This window comes from Lygodium microphyllum, chromosome 23, assembly GCF_053477565.2.
Source record: "Lygodium microphyllum isolate KBCC chromosome 23, Lygodium_microphyllum_v1.1.10, whole genome shotgun sequence".
Lineage (NCBI taxonomy): Eukaryota > Viridiplantae > Streptophyta > Polypodiopsida > Schizaeales > Lygodiaceae > Lygodium > Lygodium microphyllum.
Window position 1 is genome coordinate 35,102,216 of NC_141157.1, and position 19,100 is coordinate 35,121,315.

At 43.7% G+C, this 19,100-nt stretch overlaps 1 protein-coding gene across 4 annotated transcripts in view; it reads left to right on the top strand.

Annotated features, from left to right (window-relative positions):
* Nucleotides 1-860: 860 nt before the first annotated feature.
* Nucleotides 861-19,100, top strand: part of FTSH11 (FTSH protease 11) — a 160,501-nt gene continuing 142,261 nt past the window's right edge. For all 4 annotated transcript variants that reach the window (XR_015688167.1, XR_015688166.1, XM_087664683.1 and 1 more), the window contains exons 1-3: nt 861-1,957; nt 17,720-17,873; nt 17,998-18,090. Coding sequence is in view for 2 of the 4 variants with exons in the window: in XM_087664683.1 (XP_087520809.1) it covers nt 1,179-1,957; nt 17,720-17,873; nt 17,998-18,090 (1,026 nt within the window). In the remaining 2 variants the exon portion in view is untranslated. The remainder of the gene's footprint in view (nt 1,958-17,719; nt 17,874-17,997; nt 18,091-19,100) is intronic.

Sequence of the window (19,100 nt, forward strand, 5' to 3'; positions counted from 1 at the left end):
ATCTATATAACATGCAAGTCTTCAAACACAACTTCTTCTCAAACATTAAAAAAGAACCCAACAATATTAACTTTTCTCACAGAAAACCAAACTTTAGCTATCGGTGCCAAACTTCCAGCCTCAACTATTGCAAGTCCTGCCACTAGCGCAAGCACTTCCATATTATCCGCCATCATATGTAGCCAAAATCCACAAGCTAATCCAGAAACACTAACACAAAGACACAAAAGCAAGTACTTCATCTACAGCATAAGGTGTAAGAAAAACGACAAGGAGCATGTAGGACAAACAATCAACATCAAGAAAAGAATCCAACAACACCGAAGAAATCCCGTTATGAAAATGAAGAAAGACATAGAAACATTCCAGCCGTTCGAGAATAACTTCAAGGTTAACATAAGAGCAATGGTTGATAGCATAGACAAGGCTATAAATTTTGAGTAGGCCACCATCCGTAAGAAAAATGCAACCGTAATAGGGTACAACAATCTACACAGAGACCCAACAAGATTTAAAAAGTATTATTTTTTGAAGAGAAGAAAACTCATTTAACATAGCAAAAAAATATGAATGTTCAAACTCACGATCATTGACTCGAACTATATAAGTATACATACTCTTTTTTCAAGATTCTCCATGTATTTAAAAAGCGCCAAATCTTATCTACAAATATAGTTCGCTTTGAAACACATCACATGTGTAAACACCATCAATAAAACTGCAACATAAGAAACATGCAAGAATTGCATATGAGACTTGGTACTCCTTTACTCACCTAAACGTGTAAAGCTAGTTTAGAATATCACAAAATTCGAAATCATAGCGCTGTGGTTATAAAATAACATGATGTGAGGGGGTGGTACTGTGAAGGTGAAGGCCGAGTATCTCTTCCTCACCACACATGACTCGCCTAAAGGACAAGCAGCTGATCAGGAAGCCAAATAAGAAGACAGCGATAGAAAGACACTATGCAGGAAGGAACATAAGGACTCTCTGACACAGCTCCTCCTCTTCTCCATCGCCATTGGAAGGACGAACGGGGCCAGAATCTCTCTCTTGAATCGGGAGAATTTTCGCGCCACAGAACGTATTATCGGTACCCCGCCCCCGCAGGCTTCTCCTCTGCGGTCCTCCCCCCCAGCCATGCCTTAGACAAGCCCCCCGGGCCCTGAGACGCCATGTGCCTCGCCCAGAGCTCCCTTATCTGCGGAAGCCGCACCGGTCCGGCCCCTCTCGCTGGCGGTGATTGTCCTCCCTTCATAGCCGACGCCTTCCACATCAGCCGGTCCGTCAAACTCTCCCATTTCCCTTGCACCTTCGCCAGATTCAAATTGCAGTGCCTCCCACCCGCCTTCGGCTGCACCGCGCTCCGCAGAGCACCTCACCATGTGCAATGCTTCCAAGGTTCTGAAGTCACCAGAGGTGAAGTCGCGCAGGATTCCGTAGAAAGTGAGGAACGGGCTTGCCAGCAGCCCTTGCATAGGGATTCGGAGGGTGTTGCTGGAGATGGTCGATCACAGGACATTGGAGAGGGCGATTGGCATCCATTGGACAGCGGGCAATCAAGGAATGCCGAAGTGGATGCTCTTGAGAAGTCGGAGTTTAGAGCAAAAACAGCATCCGAGGATGGTTTTTTAGAGATAGGAATCACCTCAGAAGGGGCTGGTGTTCCAGGCTCAAAAGGTATTTCACCACAGGTTGCACGGGAGGATGCTGAAGTAGGTAACAATGATCGCAGTTCAGGCGAAGGTGAGGTAGAAAATGCAGCTGAAGCAAGGCTACCTGTATGGTCCCGCCTGTGGGAAGGTGTCAAAGGGTTTCCACTGATAGAGCAGATTAGGCAGTGGAGCTTTTGGCAAGATAATCGGAAGCTCGAACATTTATTTCGGCTAGCTGATGCCAATCCTATGGATGCATCCAAGCAAAACGCACTACTTGCAGAGCTTAATAGGCACAGGTTTGCCACACCATCCCAACATAAAATTTCATGATTTGCCACTTAGCTTCTTATTAGAACTTGCAGCTTACTTGATGTATATGACACGTCTCAAACTTTTGGTTTTTTGTTGCACGGATCATTAAGGAACAGTTCAACTGCTGAGTGGCTGAATTGAGTATGTTGACATATTCGATATGTTAGACAAACATGAATCTGTTGATTGTAAATATTCATTTTTGTAGCTAAGGAGACAAGCTTGAGGCCGTTGAACAATGTAAGATAGCCCACAATGAACAAATCAGGTGAATCAAACAGGTTGCTATTGAGAAAATCAACCATGAAAATTTAAAGCCAATGTGAGAATATGGTTTGAGGCTGAAAGTTTTACTAATGGATAATATTGGAATTCCGAATTCCCCTAGCTTTGCTATGCATGGAAGAAGGCCAGATACAAACTAATCATAAAAGTCCAAATGGGTACACAGGGTTAATTGAATTGTTTGATGGCTTGAGGTGATGTTTATACTAGTCCAAGTTGACTTTGTCTAATTGTGTTTAGCCTACTTAGAATTGGTAGGCTTTTGGTACTCTTACCTATATGGACATACCCACATGGCCAAGTGCCAGTGGGCAAAGGCTCAAAAGATGGGTTGTATGGAATTCATGAACCTAGAACAAGAAGTACTCTTAAGAAATACAATGAAATATTTTTCCACTATCTAATGCTGCATCTATAGGTTAGGCACTACTAGTGCATCTAGTCATTCCTAAATGCTAAAACTCTATAATGCTTCAACCCTTTCAGACGGATGGTGGGTTTAATGCACATGTTCTATGTAGTAGCTTGGAGTTTGAGAAACATATAGATAGGAAATATATTGCCTTCCAAAATATACCAAAAATGTCTTCTAAACATTAATGGATGTAAGGTTTAACCTACAATTGTTATGCTAGCTCCCAAGCAGTCCATGAGGCTAGCATAGCATGGGGTCATTGAGGGGGTGATGCTTGATGGTATGGGATGCTGTGGTTTTATTGTTGCTTGTGCAAGTCTTGAGGCATTGGACCCTCTTGTATAGGGGCGCCATTGGATGATGGCTATGGCAGGTGGGTTTAGTGACTTTGTTCTCTAGGTTGTCATGTAGCTGGTGGGTGTGCTGGCACTTTGTTTCATGGTATAATAACCAAACCAGCAATGAGTTAGGACTGTAAATTGGGCACGATGGATTTAAACCTATGGTTTGCCAATTAGGTGTCTGTTCTTGCTGATGACTCGATGTGGATGATCATGATCTGCCTTGATCATGGCCATATTTGGAGAAGCAAGGAGATCCATTGACCATGACGGATATCATCTTTAATAGGTGCACATGCAAAGATTTGTCTGAATTCAAAGCCTAGTCGACTTGGACTTGGTCCACATCATCAAATAAATTGGCCATTTCATTAATTGGATATCTCGTTGGTTGAACTCGCTTGTCTCCTAGATGGGATGATTATTGCCTTCCAAGCAATGTGCAAACTCAGAGATCGTTGTGTTAAGCTATGCCAGAATTAGCCCAAAAATCTAAAAGATAATCTCATATTATTGGCCATCTGCTTTTGGCTCTCATATAGTCCAAAAAAGAATTGCATTTGAGTTTATAACAATTATGAGTTTCTTGAACTTTGGTAAGTAGCTTGCTCAAAAAGTTCTATAAAAGGGAATATTGGGCATTGCCACGGTCGTCCCTTTAATCTTGCATCATCATTGCTAGCCTTCCATCATTGACTTGTCAGCCAGGTTTGTATGCATTCTGCTAGTTGTTTCCTCCTCCACTTATTGTGTTTCTTCTTCATCCTCTCCTACTGTTGCAGTCACTCATCTAGCTATAATCTTCTTTCTCCTCTCTCCTCAGTCAGATTTTTCCTGCATTTCAAAGTCTAATACTATTATTAACACGCCAACACACACATGCAAGGCATGCTGTAGCAGCATTCTTTCTTGTTCACTGTCATCTCCTGCTTGCGAGCCTCAGTTTGACTCAGATGGGGACATTAGGAGCTCTGATATATCTGTCACGTGTTTTGACGGAGGAGGCAGTACGCATATCTCATTCTAGTTGAGATCTAGAAGTGTTCACACTAGCTAATTTATTCATCAGCATTTTTTCCAGCAATCAGCTATGATTATGCCACGTCAGCTACCACGTTAACATGCAGTTGGACTGCTTAGTTGGCCACTTTTTGGCTGTAGTCAGCCAGATAGAGCATTTTTTCGCTATATATATAGTAGTCGCTTGGTTGGTTACATTATATTCTGTTTTTGCAGGCTCCAGCACACTTCGACATTTGGGCATTCCTTTGTCTTCTAGTGCTGCCATCTGTCATCAGCTTGATCTGGTGCCCTCACTGATGCCTTGGGTTGTGTGTAGGGACTGATCAGTCCTTATATTTAGCATTCTTGCATTGTTCAATGCAGATTTTCCTCTTCCATTCACTTCTTTCTTTGCAATCTTCTTCTTTCCTTCTCTCTCTATGTTTGTGTTTCCTCTTTTGTTGTGCACTCTCGTAGCACCCACATGGTATGATTCCCCAACTGTGGTGTGATACCAAGAGATTCTAGCCTATTGCATTTTCCTTAGCTGTTGTGTTTTCCCTTTTTGGAGCCCTAGTCTCAGCCCCTATATGCCTATTCATGTGGAGGCACATCCGAGGTGTTATTCGGAGGATCACTTGCAACATTCATTTGTAAACACATGCCATTTTCTCTTGCTTTGTTTGTTTTCAAGGGATTCAAGATGTTAGACCTCTATGATTGGTAGGATTGTGTGGATAAAGAGCTCAATCAAGATCGTGAGGACCACTTTGAAGATTGTTGAGATCGCGAGGATTGTTTCAAAGACAACTCAAATTAAGAGGATAGACATGAATATCAACCCACTTGTGATGTAGTTGGAGATGTGGATAGTGACCGGATTCTCTCCTTTCCACCATCTCTTCATGTTCCTCTTCCCTCTTTATCTTTTGAGACATCTCATCCTCGTCTCACTCCTCATATCCTAGGTGTAGGTGCATATTCTACCCAATTTCTCCCTCAACCAAAAGCCTATTGCGCATCCCCGCTCAGGTGCAATCGTACATTTGGCAGCCCTCTAGGATAAGCTCAGTTCTCATGCCCATTCCTTTCTTTTATTGAATTGTGGTGACTCAGCACTTGTAAAACTTATCTACATTGCTTTCAAAATTTGGACCTGATTATCTATAAGAGTGTGTAATGGAAGAGGAAACACAAACTCAGAGAGAGAAGGGAAGAGAAAGATTACAATGAAAGAAGAGAATAGAAGAAGAAAATCTGCACTGGACTCTCAAAGAATGCTGAATGCAAAGAGGATTGACTAGTACTTAGTCTTAGGTGTCACTGAGTACATCAAATCAAGTTGATGTGGAAGGCTGCATTGGAAGATAGAGGAGAGTTCCAAACGTTAGCGTGTGCTGAAATCTGGAGTAGAAAACCTATGAATAATGGCTGTCCCTAAACCGTCACTATAAATAGCAAGAAATGCCCAAATCGGGCCCAAAAATGCTGGCTGGCTGCATCTGCAGCTATAAAATAATGCTTACAACCACATAAAATGTACATGGCAAAATAATAATATTGATCACCTTTGCCATGTGTGAACAAGTCCTTTGGCCATTGAATTGAAAGGTGAGAAGGATCGAAGCTTGCACGCTAGAGCTATGGTGAGAGAGCAAGAGCAAAAGCAAGAAAGAGAGACAAGAAATGGAAACTCCAACATTCACAATGTGTGATCGGGCCTTTCTTTATTCAAACTGTCACTAAAAGGATAAAGAATAAAGTGACGGTGACGAGCGCCCGTCACCTGTAGTGTGTAGTGGCGGTGACTGTCAGTGTAGTAATACACGGGCGGCTAGGCAGAGGTGCCTTTACCCCCAACAACCTCCCACTTAAAGGCGAATCTACCCTAGTGAGGAGTGAAAAGAAAAAAAGGAAAAAAAGACAGTACAACATGTACACATGTACAACAGGATGAGGAAAGATGTCATCTCATCCCACGCCCATCAACCTTTTGAGGAAGGCAAAGCGCTCTGTAGAGAGGCTTTTCATCAGCAGATCTGCAGGATTCTGGTTAGTCGAGATCTTGACAAGGTCAACAGATTTGTCCTCAACGACCCCACGTATGAAGTGATACCTCACCTCATGTGTTTCGTCTTCGCATGGAAGACCGGATTCTTGGCTAACTGAATAGCACTCATAGAATCCGAATGCAGTGTAGGGATAGCATCAATACCAAGGTCAGCAACCAAATGACCCAACCAAATGGCCTCCTTGCAAGCCTTAGTGGCTGTAACATACTCGGCCTTTATAATAGAAAGGGCCGTGCATTTCTGCACCCTGGACATCCAAGAGACAGCACCTCCAGCATAGGTGAATACGTAGCCGGAAGTGGACTTCCTACTATTTGCATGTCCTGCATAATCAGAGTTAGTGTATCCCACAACTCTTGTATCCTAACTGCCATAGCATATGCACATATCTGCAGTGCCCTTCAGGTACCTCATGATACCCTTGACGATACCCCAGTGCTTCTTGCGAGGTGTAGCCATATAGCGTGCCACAACACCAACTGCAAAGGCAATATCTGGATGAGTGGCTATCATGGCATACATAAGAGTGCCCACTACGGATGCATAGGGAACCTTGGCCATCTCGGCCTTCTGCTCATCTGTCTGCGGACAATCAGCCTGTGATACCTTCACATAAGAAGGCAATGGACAGCCAATAGGCTTTACGTCCTGCATGCGGAAGTGCTCAAGGACTTTATGAATGCACTCCCTCTGTGACAAGTAGAGGAGTCCCTGATGCGTATCGCATCTAATGCACATACCAAGTATGTGAGAGGTTTGTCCCAGAGCTTTCATCTTAAAGCTCTTCTTGAGCTGAGCCTTAAGAGCATCTAGCTCATCATGAGCTTTCCCTGCTATCAGCATATCATCCGCATAGAGTACCAAAATCAATAAAGAACCATCTGTTAGCGATGCCTGTCGTTAGATCCTGTCCGTATAGGCAGACTGGTCGGACTGACCAGTCGGACTGCCATGTGGCAATCCGACCTGTACCTGGTCAGTTGGAGCCGCATTTAATTCAGCCAACTTGCATATTTTGGGCGATTTTATGCTGGCTATTTATAGCCGATGTTTTGTAGTCTTCCACACTTCTGATCGCAGGTTTCAGGCTGGAGATTCGTGCAGATTACATCTCTGTTTGCAGATTTCAGACTGGAGATCGTGCAGACTGCAGCGGACTTCGAGGTGAACTGCAGGTTGCATCGTCGAGGTGGAGACACGCAGTCTCGCGCACTGCGCCCGTGTACGTATCTGCATATCTTTGTATACAGCATACTTTATACAGCAGATCTTTATCTTCCACTGTCTCTTTCTCTCTCCTCTCTGCGTTCTCTCTCTCTCTCTCAGTCTTGGTCCCACGCTTCCGCATCGCTGCACTCTAACATGATATCAGAGCAATGAAGAAGGGCTGACTGAGTGAAGAACCAACTTGAAGAGGAGATTCCATCGCGACACAAGGCTGCGTTTCCAGCGTTCGAGGGCGAGCGGGAGGGCTGCGCATCGGAACAAGGCTGAAGCGAGCGTGGGTGCGCGGGAAAGGAGTCCAGTTGGTGGGTTTGCTGCTGTTTGAAGAGGAGGAAGGCTGAGTTTTCAGCTTTCAAGTGTAGGTTTTACTTTTTCATCGCCTCCGGCGGATGAAGAAGGTTCGGGACGCGGAAGAAAGAGCCCTAGCAGACTGCGTTTTCACAGCCAGAGGGGGCTGCTTTTGCGTTTGTGAAGGCATTACAGGTGAATATGTCTACAGAGATTGATTTGAAGTTCCAGACGATCATGGATCGGAAGGTGCCCGTCTTACCGGCTCTTCCCGCAGTTCAAAAGCTCGATGGCGACAATTACTGCATCTGACGCGTGATGATGTTGGCCATCCTTGAGTCCTACGATTTGGCGGAGCTTGTACAGGAGATTGGCTGGCTCTCGGTGAGAGATGAGTCTAAACTCTCTTCCGATGCTCGTGCGGAGTTGGCCAAGGCACAGTCTCACTGGGACAAACTGAATGCTCGGATTCGTTCTTTTCTTTTTCTGTCTTGTACTACAGCCGTGATAGCCCACATCGAGCACTTGACGGTTGCTCGAGAGATATGGCTGGAGCTTGATCAGATATATAATCGGATGACCCTTATGAAGCGGGTTTCTTTGGAGGTGCAGATGCGGATCTTGTCCGTAAACAAGTCTTCTTCGTTGCGGGAGTACATCAACAAGCTTAGACAGCTTTGGATGCAGGTTCAGAATGCGGGGAAGCCGATTTCCTCCGAAGACATGGCGATCACACTCTTGTCCCAGTTGCCCCCACGATTCGGTGCTTTCTACTCCGCCCTTATTGCTTCGGGGTGAGAGTCTACTCTTCGGTGAGAAGAGCTGGTTCCTATGGTCTTGGACCAAGAGGAACAATTGAAGGGACATTATGTTTCCAAGTCGGAAGCCTTGACAGGTCAAGCCTCTCAGAAGAAGGGGAAGGACCAAAAGAAGAAGGAGGACAACAAGTCCAAGAAGGACAAGAACAAAGAATCCACATGCCATATTTGTGGAAAGACCGGCCATTGGAAGAAGGATTGCCCTGACAAAGACAATAAGGACACCAATAAGAAGGACATGAAGGATTCTGGAGCAGTGGCTGCACCCTCATCAGCTGCATTTCTTCATCTAGCTGTCATTGAGGACTCTACACCGAATGCTTCTGATGCTACGATGATAGCTCCCCAGGCTCGAGAGTGGATCGTTGACAGTGATGCCTCCCGGCACATGACTCCATCAGTTGGTGTTGCCCAGTTGCGACCTTCGAGTGGGCAGATTCTCATTGGAGATAGCTCTTCGGTGTCTATTGCAGGACGGGGTGAGATGCAGCTTATTCCAGATGGACGTGGTGGTACCCATACCTCAGAGGTCTTGCATGTGCCAGGCTTGGGGTATCATCTACTTTCGGTTCATAAGATTTGTTCACTTGGACTTTTGGTGGAGTTTGACAGTGATTCGGTGCGAGTCCTTGATCTTGGGTCAAGGAAGGTTCTCACATCAGGATATGAGGAGAACGGCATCTACAAATTGACGTCTTCTACCGCCCTCCCTACTCTTCTTCTTACCTCTCAGACACAGTCAGAGCTATGGCATGCTCGGTTTGGTCACCTCAACTATGATTATCTTCGGAGGGCGTCACGTGGACAGCTTGTTCGAGGGTTGCCGGATATAGTGGTGAGCTAGCAGCCATGCGTCTCCTGCATTCGTGGGAAGCAGCATAGGGATGCGATTCCCAAGAAAGCTTCGTGGCGGTCTACTTTCCCGATGGAGCTTGTATATACGGATCTTTGTGGCCCTATGAGGAACAAGTCCTTGAGAGGAAGCTCGTACTTCATGTTGATCGTAGATGACTACAGCAGGATGACTTGGGCCTATTTCTTGGTGTTGAAGTCAGAAGCTTTCTCCCACTTCAAGGATTGACTTCTCTTTGAGGAGAACCGATTAGGCCGGCGATCGAAGACCTTGCGATCCGACAAGGGTGGTGAATTTGTTTCTAATGAGTTTGCTCGTTTTTGTGCAGATAAAGGCATTCACCAGGAGTTTGCTAACACCAACACTCCTAAAGAAAATGGCATTCTTGAATGGAAGAACTGAAGTGTGATCGAGATGGCGTGCACCATGATGGAACACTGACAGACACCTCAGTTTCTGTGGGCCGAGGCTGTGGCTACTGCCGTCCACATCCTTAACCGATCCCCCACTTTGGCCGTTGATGGGATGACACCTTTTGAGGCTTACTTTGGGACCAAGGCCGATGTTTCTTATTTCAGGTTTTTTTGGGTGTGATGCCTATGTTCACATTCCCAAGACTCATTGTGATAAATTTGAAGCAGCTTCCCGAAGATAGGTATTCGTTGGCTATAGCTCTCAGTCCCAAGGCTATCGCTTGTATGATCTCGTCAAGCGGGATGTGTACACTAATCGAGATGTGCGGTTCGTGGAGGTTCCGGCCATAGCAGCGGGTGAGGAGAATCCCGTTCTTGGAGATCCAGGGGAGAGTTGGGCTCCCGAGACAGCTCCTTTGGAGCCAGCGCCTTTTGATTCCGATTCTGTTTCCGATACAGAGTCTACTGTTCCACCGGTCACCCTCGAGGAGTTACCACCGGTAGATATTCCAGAGTCTTCAGCTGATGGAGAGAGACGAGGAGAGGTTCGGCCTCCTCCTTGTTGGGCCCGTGACATACTCCGTGATTTAAGGATCGAGGGGGTCCCTGAGGAGTGGGGACCGCAGGATGGTCCGCGGCGGTCACGGAGGCACCAGGCGCATTCTATGGAGCTTGTTTGCTCTAACTATTGTTTGATGACCCGTGTTATGCAGGATCGAGAGCCCACCTCCGTGAAGGAGGCTTTACAGTCCGCACCATGGAAGAAAGCTATGGAAGCCGAGTTGGAGGCTATTGAGAGGAATGACACTTGGTATCTCGTGCCTCGTCCCCTGAATAAGAAGGTGATTGGCGTCAAATGGGTCTTCAAGACCAAGTACCTTAGCGATGGTTCTTTGGACAAGCACAAGGCTCGCCTTGTCGCTAAAGGTTTTGCACAGCGCCCAGGGATTGATTGTCATGATACTTTTGCCCCCACTGCTCGTATGGCGACTATTCGAGCTGTTCTTGCCTTGGCTGGCCATAGGAGATGGCCTGTCTACCAGTTGGATGTGAAGTCGATCTTCCTCAATGGTGATTTGAAGGAGGAGATCTATGTAGAGCAGCCTCCTGGCTTTGGATCTTCAGATGGGAAAGTCTACAGGTTGAAGAAGGCCTTGTATGGCCTCAAGCAGGCTCCGCATGCATGGAACGAGAAGATTGATTCGTTCCTTCAGTCACAGTTGGGATATTGGCGTTCCAAGGCCAATCCGTAGCTTTATGTACACACTTCCGACGCTGGTTATGTGCTTTTTGTGTTGTATGTTGACGATTTGATTGTCACAGTGATCATGCACCGAAGGTCAAAGAGACAAAGGTAGCTTTACATCAGGCGTTCGAGATGACGGACTTGGGTCTACTCCATTTCTTCTTGGGCCATGAGATTTATCAGTCTCAGAGGAAGATTTTCATCTCTCAGCAGAGATATGTACAGGAGCTCTTGGTTTCTTTTGCGATGGAGGATTGTCGGACCATTTCTACTCCTATGGATCCGAATTGGAAGGCCACTTCATATTCAGCTTCTCCTATGGCGGATGCTTCCCGCTATCGTCAGTTGATTGGATCATTGATTTGGCTCCTCAACACTTGTGTTGATCTTTGTTTTGCTGTTGGTCTCTTGGCGGGGTTCATGAGTGAACCTCAGACGGTGCATTGGCAGCAGGCTGCCCAGAGGATACTTCTGTATTTGAGGGGGACATCTGATTTAGGGATTCATTATGGAGCAGGCACGGGTGGTTCAGATCTTGTACTTGCAGGTTGGAGCGACTTGGATTGGGCTGGTGATGTGGACCATAGACGGTCTACTACAGGTTACTATTTTACCTTGGGTGCAGGTGTTATCTCATGGAGTAGCAAGAAGCAGTCCATGGTAGCCCTTTTGTCTACTGAGGCAGAGTATCGGGCCGCGTCTTCCACCACATGTGAGGCTGTGTGGGTTCGGAGATTGTTGGAGGAGCTTGGCTGCCCCCAGACTCGTCCTACTTCGCTGCAATGCGACAATGAGAGTTGCATTGCCTTGGCACGGAATCGTGTTTTCCATGCCTGGACGAAGCTACATCATGACTGCGGATGACTTTCCGCGCTTGCGGATCCCAGAGACGGTAACCCATCTCGCTTGCATTCCCATAACCAAGGAAAATGCATTTGACACTCTTAGGATCCAGCTTACTTCTCTTGTCCTTGGGCACATGGCAAAATGCCTCACATCGAAAGACACGGAGATGCGCGTAAGAGGGAGGTTTTCCAGTCCATGCATCCTCTGCAACCTCGAAATCCAAACCACTAGAAGGTGATCTGTTTATGATATTCACAGCTATACTAACTGCCTCAGCCCAAAAGCTCTGTGGTAGGTCTGTATGGCTAAGCATACTGCGTACACGCTCCTGGATGGTTCTATTCATCCGCTCAGCTAAACCATTCTGGGGAGGGGGGTGTAGAGGGCGGTTAACTGACGCTTAATATCCCTCTCATCACATAACTGCTCAAAAGCACGTGAGATATACTCACCCCCATTATCTGTTCTTAGGCATTTTAGTCTATACTCAGACTGGTTCTCAACCAATGCAAGCCATCTCTGAAACACAGCCAAGATATCGGATTTCAGCTTAATGGGATAAGCCCAAACTTTCTGTGAAAAATCATCTATGAAAGTAACAAAATACTTTGCACCGCCCATAGAATGACAAGGCATAGGTCCACAGACATCCGAATGTACCAATGCCAAGGGCTTACTCATGCGTGGCCTACCAGACTTCTTATGCGTAGACCTAGTCTGCCTACCATAAAGACAATGCTCACATGAATCAAAACATGCATAATCAAGGAGCGGTAAGTATTACAAACCAGAAAGCATTTTCATTCCGTTTAAAGACATATGGCCCAAACGGGCATGCCAAAGAGATACATGTGGGATAGAACCCACAGACAAAACATGATCAAGGGAAGAAGCGGATACAATCAAGGGATAGAGTTTGCCAGCCTTGGATACTCATTGGAAGCTAGTAGACAATGTTCTTCACAACCTATGCTATTGAAACCCTCCGAAGTTGGTAATATCAAGACAATGGCACTATGGCGATCCTCAGAAGAACGAATTTTGATACCTTCAAGACTGAATATCTTCCTCTCTATAGTGGAATGAAAGCTGAATTCAGAGACATTGAAAAGAAGGAAGTAGAAGAAATGTTGACAAGAGAGTCCTCTAGAGACTGAAGCCCTTCTGATTCTGTTCTCTTGAGAGTAGATTTTAGAGGCAATTTTTGAATTGGAAGAAATGGAGAAGTCCCATGTTTGTCATCTTGAACTTCTTGTGAAGTGTTGCCTTGGTGGTCTTGGCCATCTGTACATGGTCGCCTGTCAAAATCATATCATCCACATAGAGCACAAACAAAGCATGTGTCCCCTCTGAAAGGTGAACATAAAGTTGTGAATCGGTTGTGGAGCGTCAATACCGCAATGTCTGCTAGAGGAACTAGTCTATCTTCCCGTTCCAAGCATGTGGAGCTTGTTTGAGGCCATAGAGAGTCTTCTTCAACCTATATACCTTTCCGTCGGATGAGGAAAAGCCAGGAGGCTACTGAACATAGATTTCCTCCTTCAAATCACCATTGAGAAATGGAGATTTCACATCAGGTTGATAAATTGGCCATCTCCTATGGCTGGCTAAGGCAAGAATGGCTCTAATGGTATAGCCATCCTAGCTGTAGGTGCAAAGGTGTCATGGAAATCTACCTCTAGGCGCCGTTGGGCGAAACCCTTTGTTTTGAGTCACTCCTTGTGCTTATCTAGAGTACCATCACTGTGATATTTGGTCTTGAAGACCCATTTGACACCAATCACCTTTCTATGAGCGGGTTGAGGCACAAGGTTCCAAGTGCCATTCCACTCAATAGCATCCAACTCCTGCTACATAGTATTCTTCTAATGCGGTGATTACAAAGCCTCCTTAACAAAGGTGGGCTCCCTATCCTGTATAAGACGAGCCATCTGACAATAGTTAGAACAAATAAGCTCAGTGGAATATACTTCGTTCCTCCAAGAATTTTGTGGGCCATCCTATGATTGCCACTCCTCAGGGACTCCCTTAATCCCTGCCTCACGGAGTGTGTCACATGTCCAATGAGGAGGAGGTCAGGTTGCTCTTTATTTGTTGAAGTCTTTGGAACATCCACCGGCAATGGCTCATATGGGGTGGTGGGTGGTGAAAAAGAATCCTCATTTGAAGAAGAAGCATCCCCAAGAGGCACTGGCTCCAAAGGTATAAGCGCGGGGGAGAACATGAGAATGGCAATACTATATATATATATATATAGAGAGAGAGAGAGAGAGAGAGAGAGAGAGAGAGAGAGAAGTCAACACCACATTGAGAGGGGAACTAGCCTCTTCCCCTTTACAAGAATTTATTGAAACAAAACCATGGGCACCAAGTGCTTGAACCATATACAAAAGGCTAGTTGTTGCAATTCTGAAAATTAGGGTTTTGAAACCCTAATTTTTGCAAACTCAGATAGCAAGTTGATTTTTTTCTTTAGTGCTTGGATTAGACCAAACTAAGTAGAAAGTGCTTCTTGGATAAGAAAAAGATAGGAGAATACAAAGCATGTGGCTGAAATTTCAGCATGAGAGCTTATTCCAAATGAAGAGAGAGATCTCCAATATATAGGCGTGGGTTTGGGTGCTTAAAAGTGGAAAGTAGAGGCTATAAATGACAAGTGTTTGCTGAAAATGACAAGTGTAGGAACACTTGTCTCATCAAAATGACGCGTCTTCTTCTAGACGCCACATGTCACTTTTTTAGAGAAAGAAGCTTCCAAACCTTCTACTCTAATAATCTCTCAAATGGTTAAGAATTTGAGATAGTTGTTGAAGACAAAATTGTTTCTTGCGAAATTCTGGAGCCTTTGACGTGAACATAATTTCCATTCGAGTAACTTTTCAAAATAGTAACCTCCTAAATTTTAGGAGTCGTCAAATTTAGCTTCTAGAGAGCTTCATTATATAGGTTCCTAGAATAGAGAGTTTAAGGCAAAGTCCCACATTGTTTGAAGATTAGAATATAAGGCTAAAGCGCAATGGTAGATCCTATGAAAGATATTGCATGATTTATATGCAATGTGTGGGATATACTCAATTTGTCACCAACTAAGATGATGTCTATCTAGCATATGAATTTCATATCACATACATGTGGCATAATAAATATGTAGGGGCTCCTTAGAGGGCAGCAAGGCTAGATAGAGTATATGTTGATGATGATGGTTGGTGGGCAGGGCTTGGAAGCAATGTGCTCATCCTTGTCGATGTGCTAGCATCTGATCACAAACTAGTTTTGCTATGCTACATTGTGGTATGTACTACACAAAACAACCAAGGGCCACTACCTTTCAAAGTAAATGTTCCTTTTTTAGAAGAGCAATCATTCTATGTAGTAGTCTAGCGGATTCGGAAGGAGGAGTTCTCTTCCCCTCTATCTAACCTAGAGGATAACTAGCAGAAGTAATTAAGTTTCCAAAGGGATATATGGGTGCAACAAAGTAACGAGGAGAGGACTAGCCAAGGTTTTTGGCTACTAGTTTCAAAGGGAAAGTAATAATTGCTCTTTCTCTCTCCCTTGTTGACACCCCATCTAATCAAATTATTGAATAGCATAGAAAACTTCATGCATCCCAAGAGCAACATTGAGCTAAGTTAGCCGACTTACAACTAGTAGCCTAGGTTGCATTTTACATTATTCAAAATTTGTATTTTATGCGAATTATGTTTGAATTTCATGTTGTGCCCAAAATTTGGTCATATTATTTGATGACATGTCAACTTTTGAGGAAATGGCCAAATATTTTATGTGCTGGGCTGACAGTTTCAGACTACTATCATGGGCAGGTAGGACATGCAAGCAGCCACTTTTGAGGCTCAATCAGCAGATTTGACAGGTTTAAACATTGTTGGACACTCTTTGGCTGTTGGTCGGCCAGGTTTGCCTACACTACCTATTCAGGGGCTGGTGGTCTCTTGCTCCGGTCTTGCATACCACCTCTTCTTCATCCTCTCTTGCTGTTGCAGTCACTCAGCCAGCCATTGTCTTCTCTCTCCTCTCTCATTAGATTTCTCCATCTCCTACCTTTCAGAGTTCAGTGTCATGTTCACTTCAGTTTCACAAGGATACAGCCCTGTCTAACTTAATTGAAAAGACAAAGTATTGATTCTCTGTAATATCTTGATGTTGACCTTGATTATGTCAAGAACCTGAAAAAAGAAGTAAAGAAAGTAATCCTTTAAAAATGTGCTGGCCAAGGGTCCCCACTAGGACCAAAGTTGGATGGCCCCCTCTTCCAAAGATTGGAGGAGAGTTCTAGATCAAGATCGAGATAGGCTTTGTTACATCGTTGGACATGTGGATGGGTAGCATTGGTCATAGTGACCATGAAGTGACCTAGTGTGGTTCGATTAATTATTTTACTTCATTGGAAAGACAAAGTAGTGATTCTCTGTAATATCTCGATGTTGGGTCCTCGATTATGTTCAAGAACCTGCAAAAAGAAGTAAAGAAAGTGATTAAAAATGTGCTAGCTAAGGGCTTCCACCAAGACCAAAGTTAGGTGGCCCAATCTTCCAAAGATTGGATGGGAGTTCTAGATTAAGATTGAGATAGATTTTGTTACATCCTTGAACATCTGGATGGGCACTAGTAGCATTGGTCACAGTGGCCATGAAGTGACCTAGTGTGGTTCCAAGAGCAGGCTGCTTCACTTACCCCTTATTATGTATAGGAGAGAGCAGGCTACTTCATTTACCCCTTATTATGTATAGGATAGTGTTGATCTTCATTTTGGGGACATCCACATCCATCATTGTCTACATACCCCAGTCATGACACACTTGTGTAGTTGGTCAGTACATCAGGTAGTTGTAACTTCATTGTACATATTCATTTCTCCCATGGTCTTTGTGACTCTAGTGTTAGTCCCTGCTTCGGTTTTCTTGCACAGCATTGGGGCTAGGGCTCCCATGAAGTCTACCATTACTTAGAGCTTTTATCCAATTGTCTACCGCCTCTTAAGGTTGAGATCAGTCTTTTATCCTACAGTTTAAGACACTTCATAGGAATTCCAACACATTTACTAAGCCAACTATCCTCCAGCACAGAGAGTTAGGATTGAAAAGGTCAAATATTTACATCGATACCCCATCTGCAAGCTAGGGTTAGTATTTAGTTTATAAAGCCTTTTAACAAACTATGTTACTGCATCAATTCTAAATAAGGGTGAGGATGTAGTAGAAAACCCTAGGCAATGACATGCTCACACTTTGTTTATGGTAAAAGATTGCAGTTTTTGTTTACTTTTTGATTATTCTCTTGTCATTGTTGGTTTCCAACACTTACAAGTCAATTTAGAGAAGTTCAGAGTGTGGAAGCTTGTTAATTGTTAAGAATCAGGATTTGTATCCTTATAGGTGACAGGAATGCATAATGTCTGTACTGCATTTTTATCTTATTTCTTGCCCTTAAATTAAGCTTTATGGTGAAAAATTGTATAGGGAATCAATTAAGAACATTCTGCTTCCTGTGAAGGGCTATATATTTGGACATCCAGTCAACTGGTGATTTTGTATTTGTGGCTGTTCTCCTATGTTAATTGGGCTACAGGTTTTGGTTTAGCGTATTATGAGTTTTGGATTATTATTTTAAACTTCTGGACATACAACAGTCCTCTGAATGTTTGATCTCAACTTAATGTCTATAGTCTTGTGATCGTGGGTCTGCAGTTGGGGACTTAGTTTAAAATAATTTATTGCTCTCATAATAATGCACTTTTGTTTAACATAGATGTGTGGATTATAATGTTGATCCCAACCTCCAAGATTTGGCATTATTCTGTTCCAACTTACACTGAACATCTGACTTTGTAGAGTTTTGGAATGTGTGTGTCATACAAAATTTAGCTTCTGTGAAGCACTTATCTGGGGCTGATTAAATTTTCTTGACTCCTCTGACCGGAAGTCCTGAAGATGTGATCAAACGATTTGAGCAAAGAGAACATGCTACTGATTCACAATCAGTTGTGGAGTATCTTCGAGCACTTCTTGCTACAAATGCAATTTCAGAATATCTGCCGGATGAGCGATCAGGGAAAAGCTCAAGCCTTCCTGCACTGGTAGTAATTCTATTCTGTGATAGGACTTGGGTTTTGAAGGCTTCTACTATATGTGAGCCTTGTATGTACAAATTATAGTTCTTTTCATCCATTATATGTAACTGATTTGACATTTTTGTACCAGCTGCAAGACTTGAAGCATCGAGCAACAGGAAATATAGATGAAGCTTTGGCCACCCCAGGTCTAACAGAGAAACACCCTCTGCATGTTGTCATGGTAAGATAGGTTTTGAAGGAAAATACTAAGAACTAACTCAAGTTACTGTTTGCAAATACCTTCTCTTTGATGGAGACTTTGTTGGAAGGTTGATAAGATGAATGTCAGAAGCAAGGCACCTTGATGAAAGAATGTCAATTTTAACATTTATGTTTTATTAAATAGTCTTACCTGGCCAAAATTTATCGATATTGTGTAGATAAATATAGAATTAAAGATAACATACTTGTGTTGCATTGTTTGTTGACTCACGAATTCTTGTGAATTCCGCACAATTCATGATAGGGACTTGCTTCCATTATGACTGCTAGAAGCGAGTTACCTAAATGAAAGATTGATGCCATAGCATTTATGTGTTTTAAATTTGTTAATACAACTGAAATTAATAGACTTACCAAAACATAGAATCAAGGGTTATATGCCTATATCACATGGTTTTGTTGACTCATGGATTCTTGTATATTTTGCTTTGACAAAGGTTCACAATTTGCCACCATGGGCTGCTTACTAGTAGGTAAACAAATATTACTGCATGCTTCTCAAAGTCTTTGTGGATGTGTCAGCTTATTGTAAGACTGATGTAGTGAAGTTGTTATTCAGTTAATATTTAAGCAGCACTATGGACATGTGTAATAGCAACCCCTTCTATTGAGACAAATGTATACTCAGTATCATCTATGAGGTGATTATAAATAGTCCCATGTAGAGTTGATCATTCTTTCTTCTCATTGGGGCTTGTGACATTAATGAGCTCTGTACAAGGTACTTAATGAAAGTGTAACCCGCATCAAGTGAACATTAAAGTATGCAGGAAAAGCATAACTCTCATCGATTGACCATTAAGTTGGATATTTGTGAAGGGAGTTTCTGGCATTGTGAATGCAAGCTTGTAGAAAGGCTGGTGTTGTGAAAGTGTAATTCCGTCAAAATTTAAGCTGCACAATGGATGGACTCAAACAGAAATTCTACATTGTCCAAAGCAGCCCAAACTGCTACTATCACATTACAAC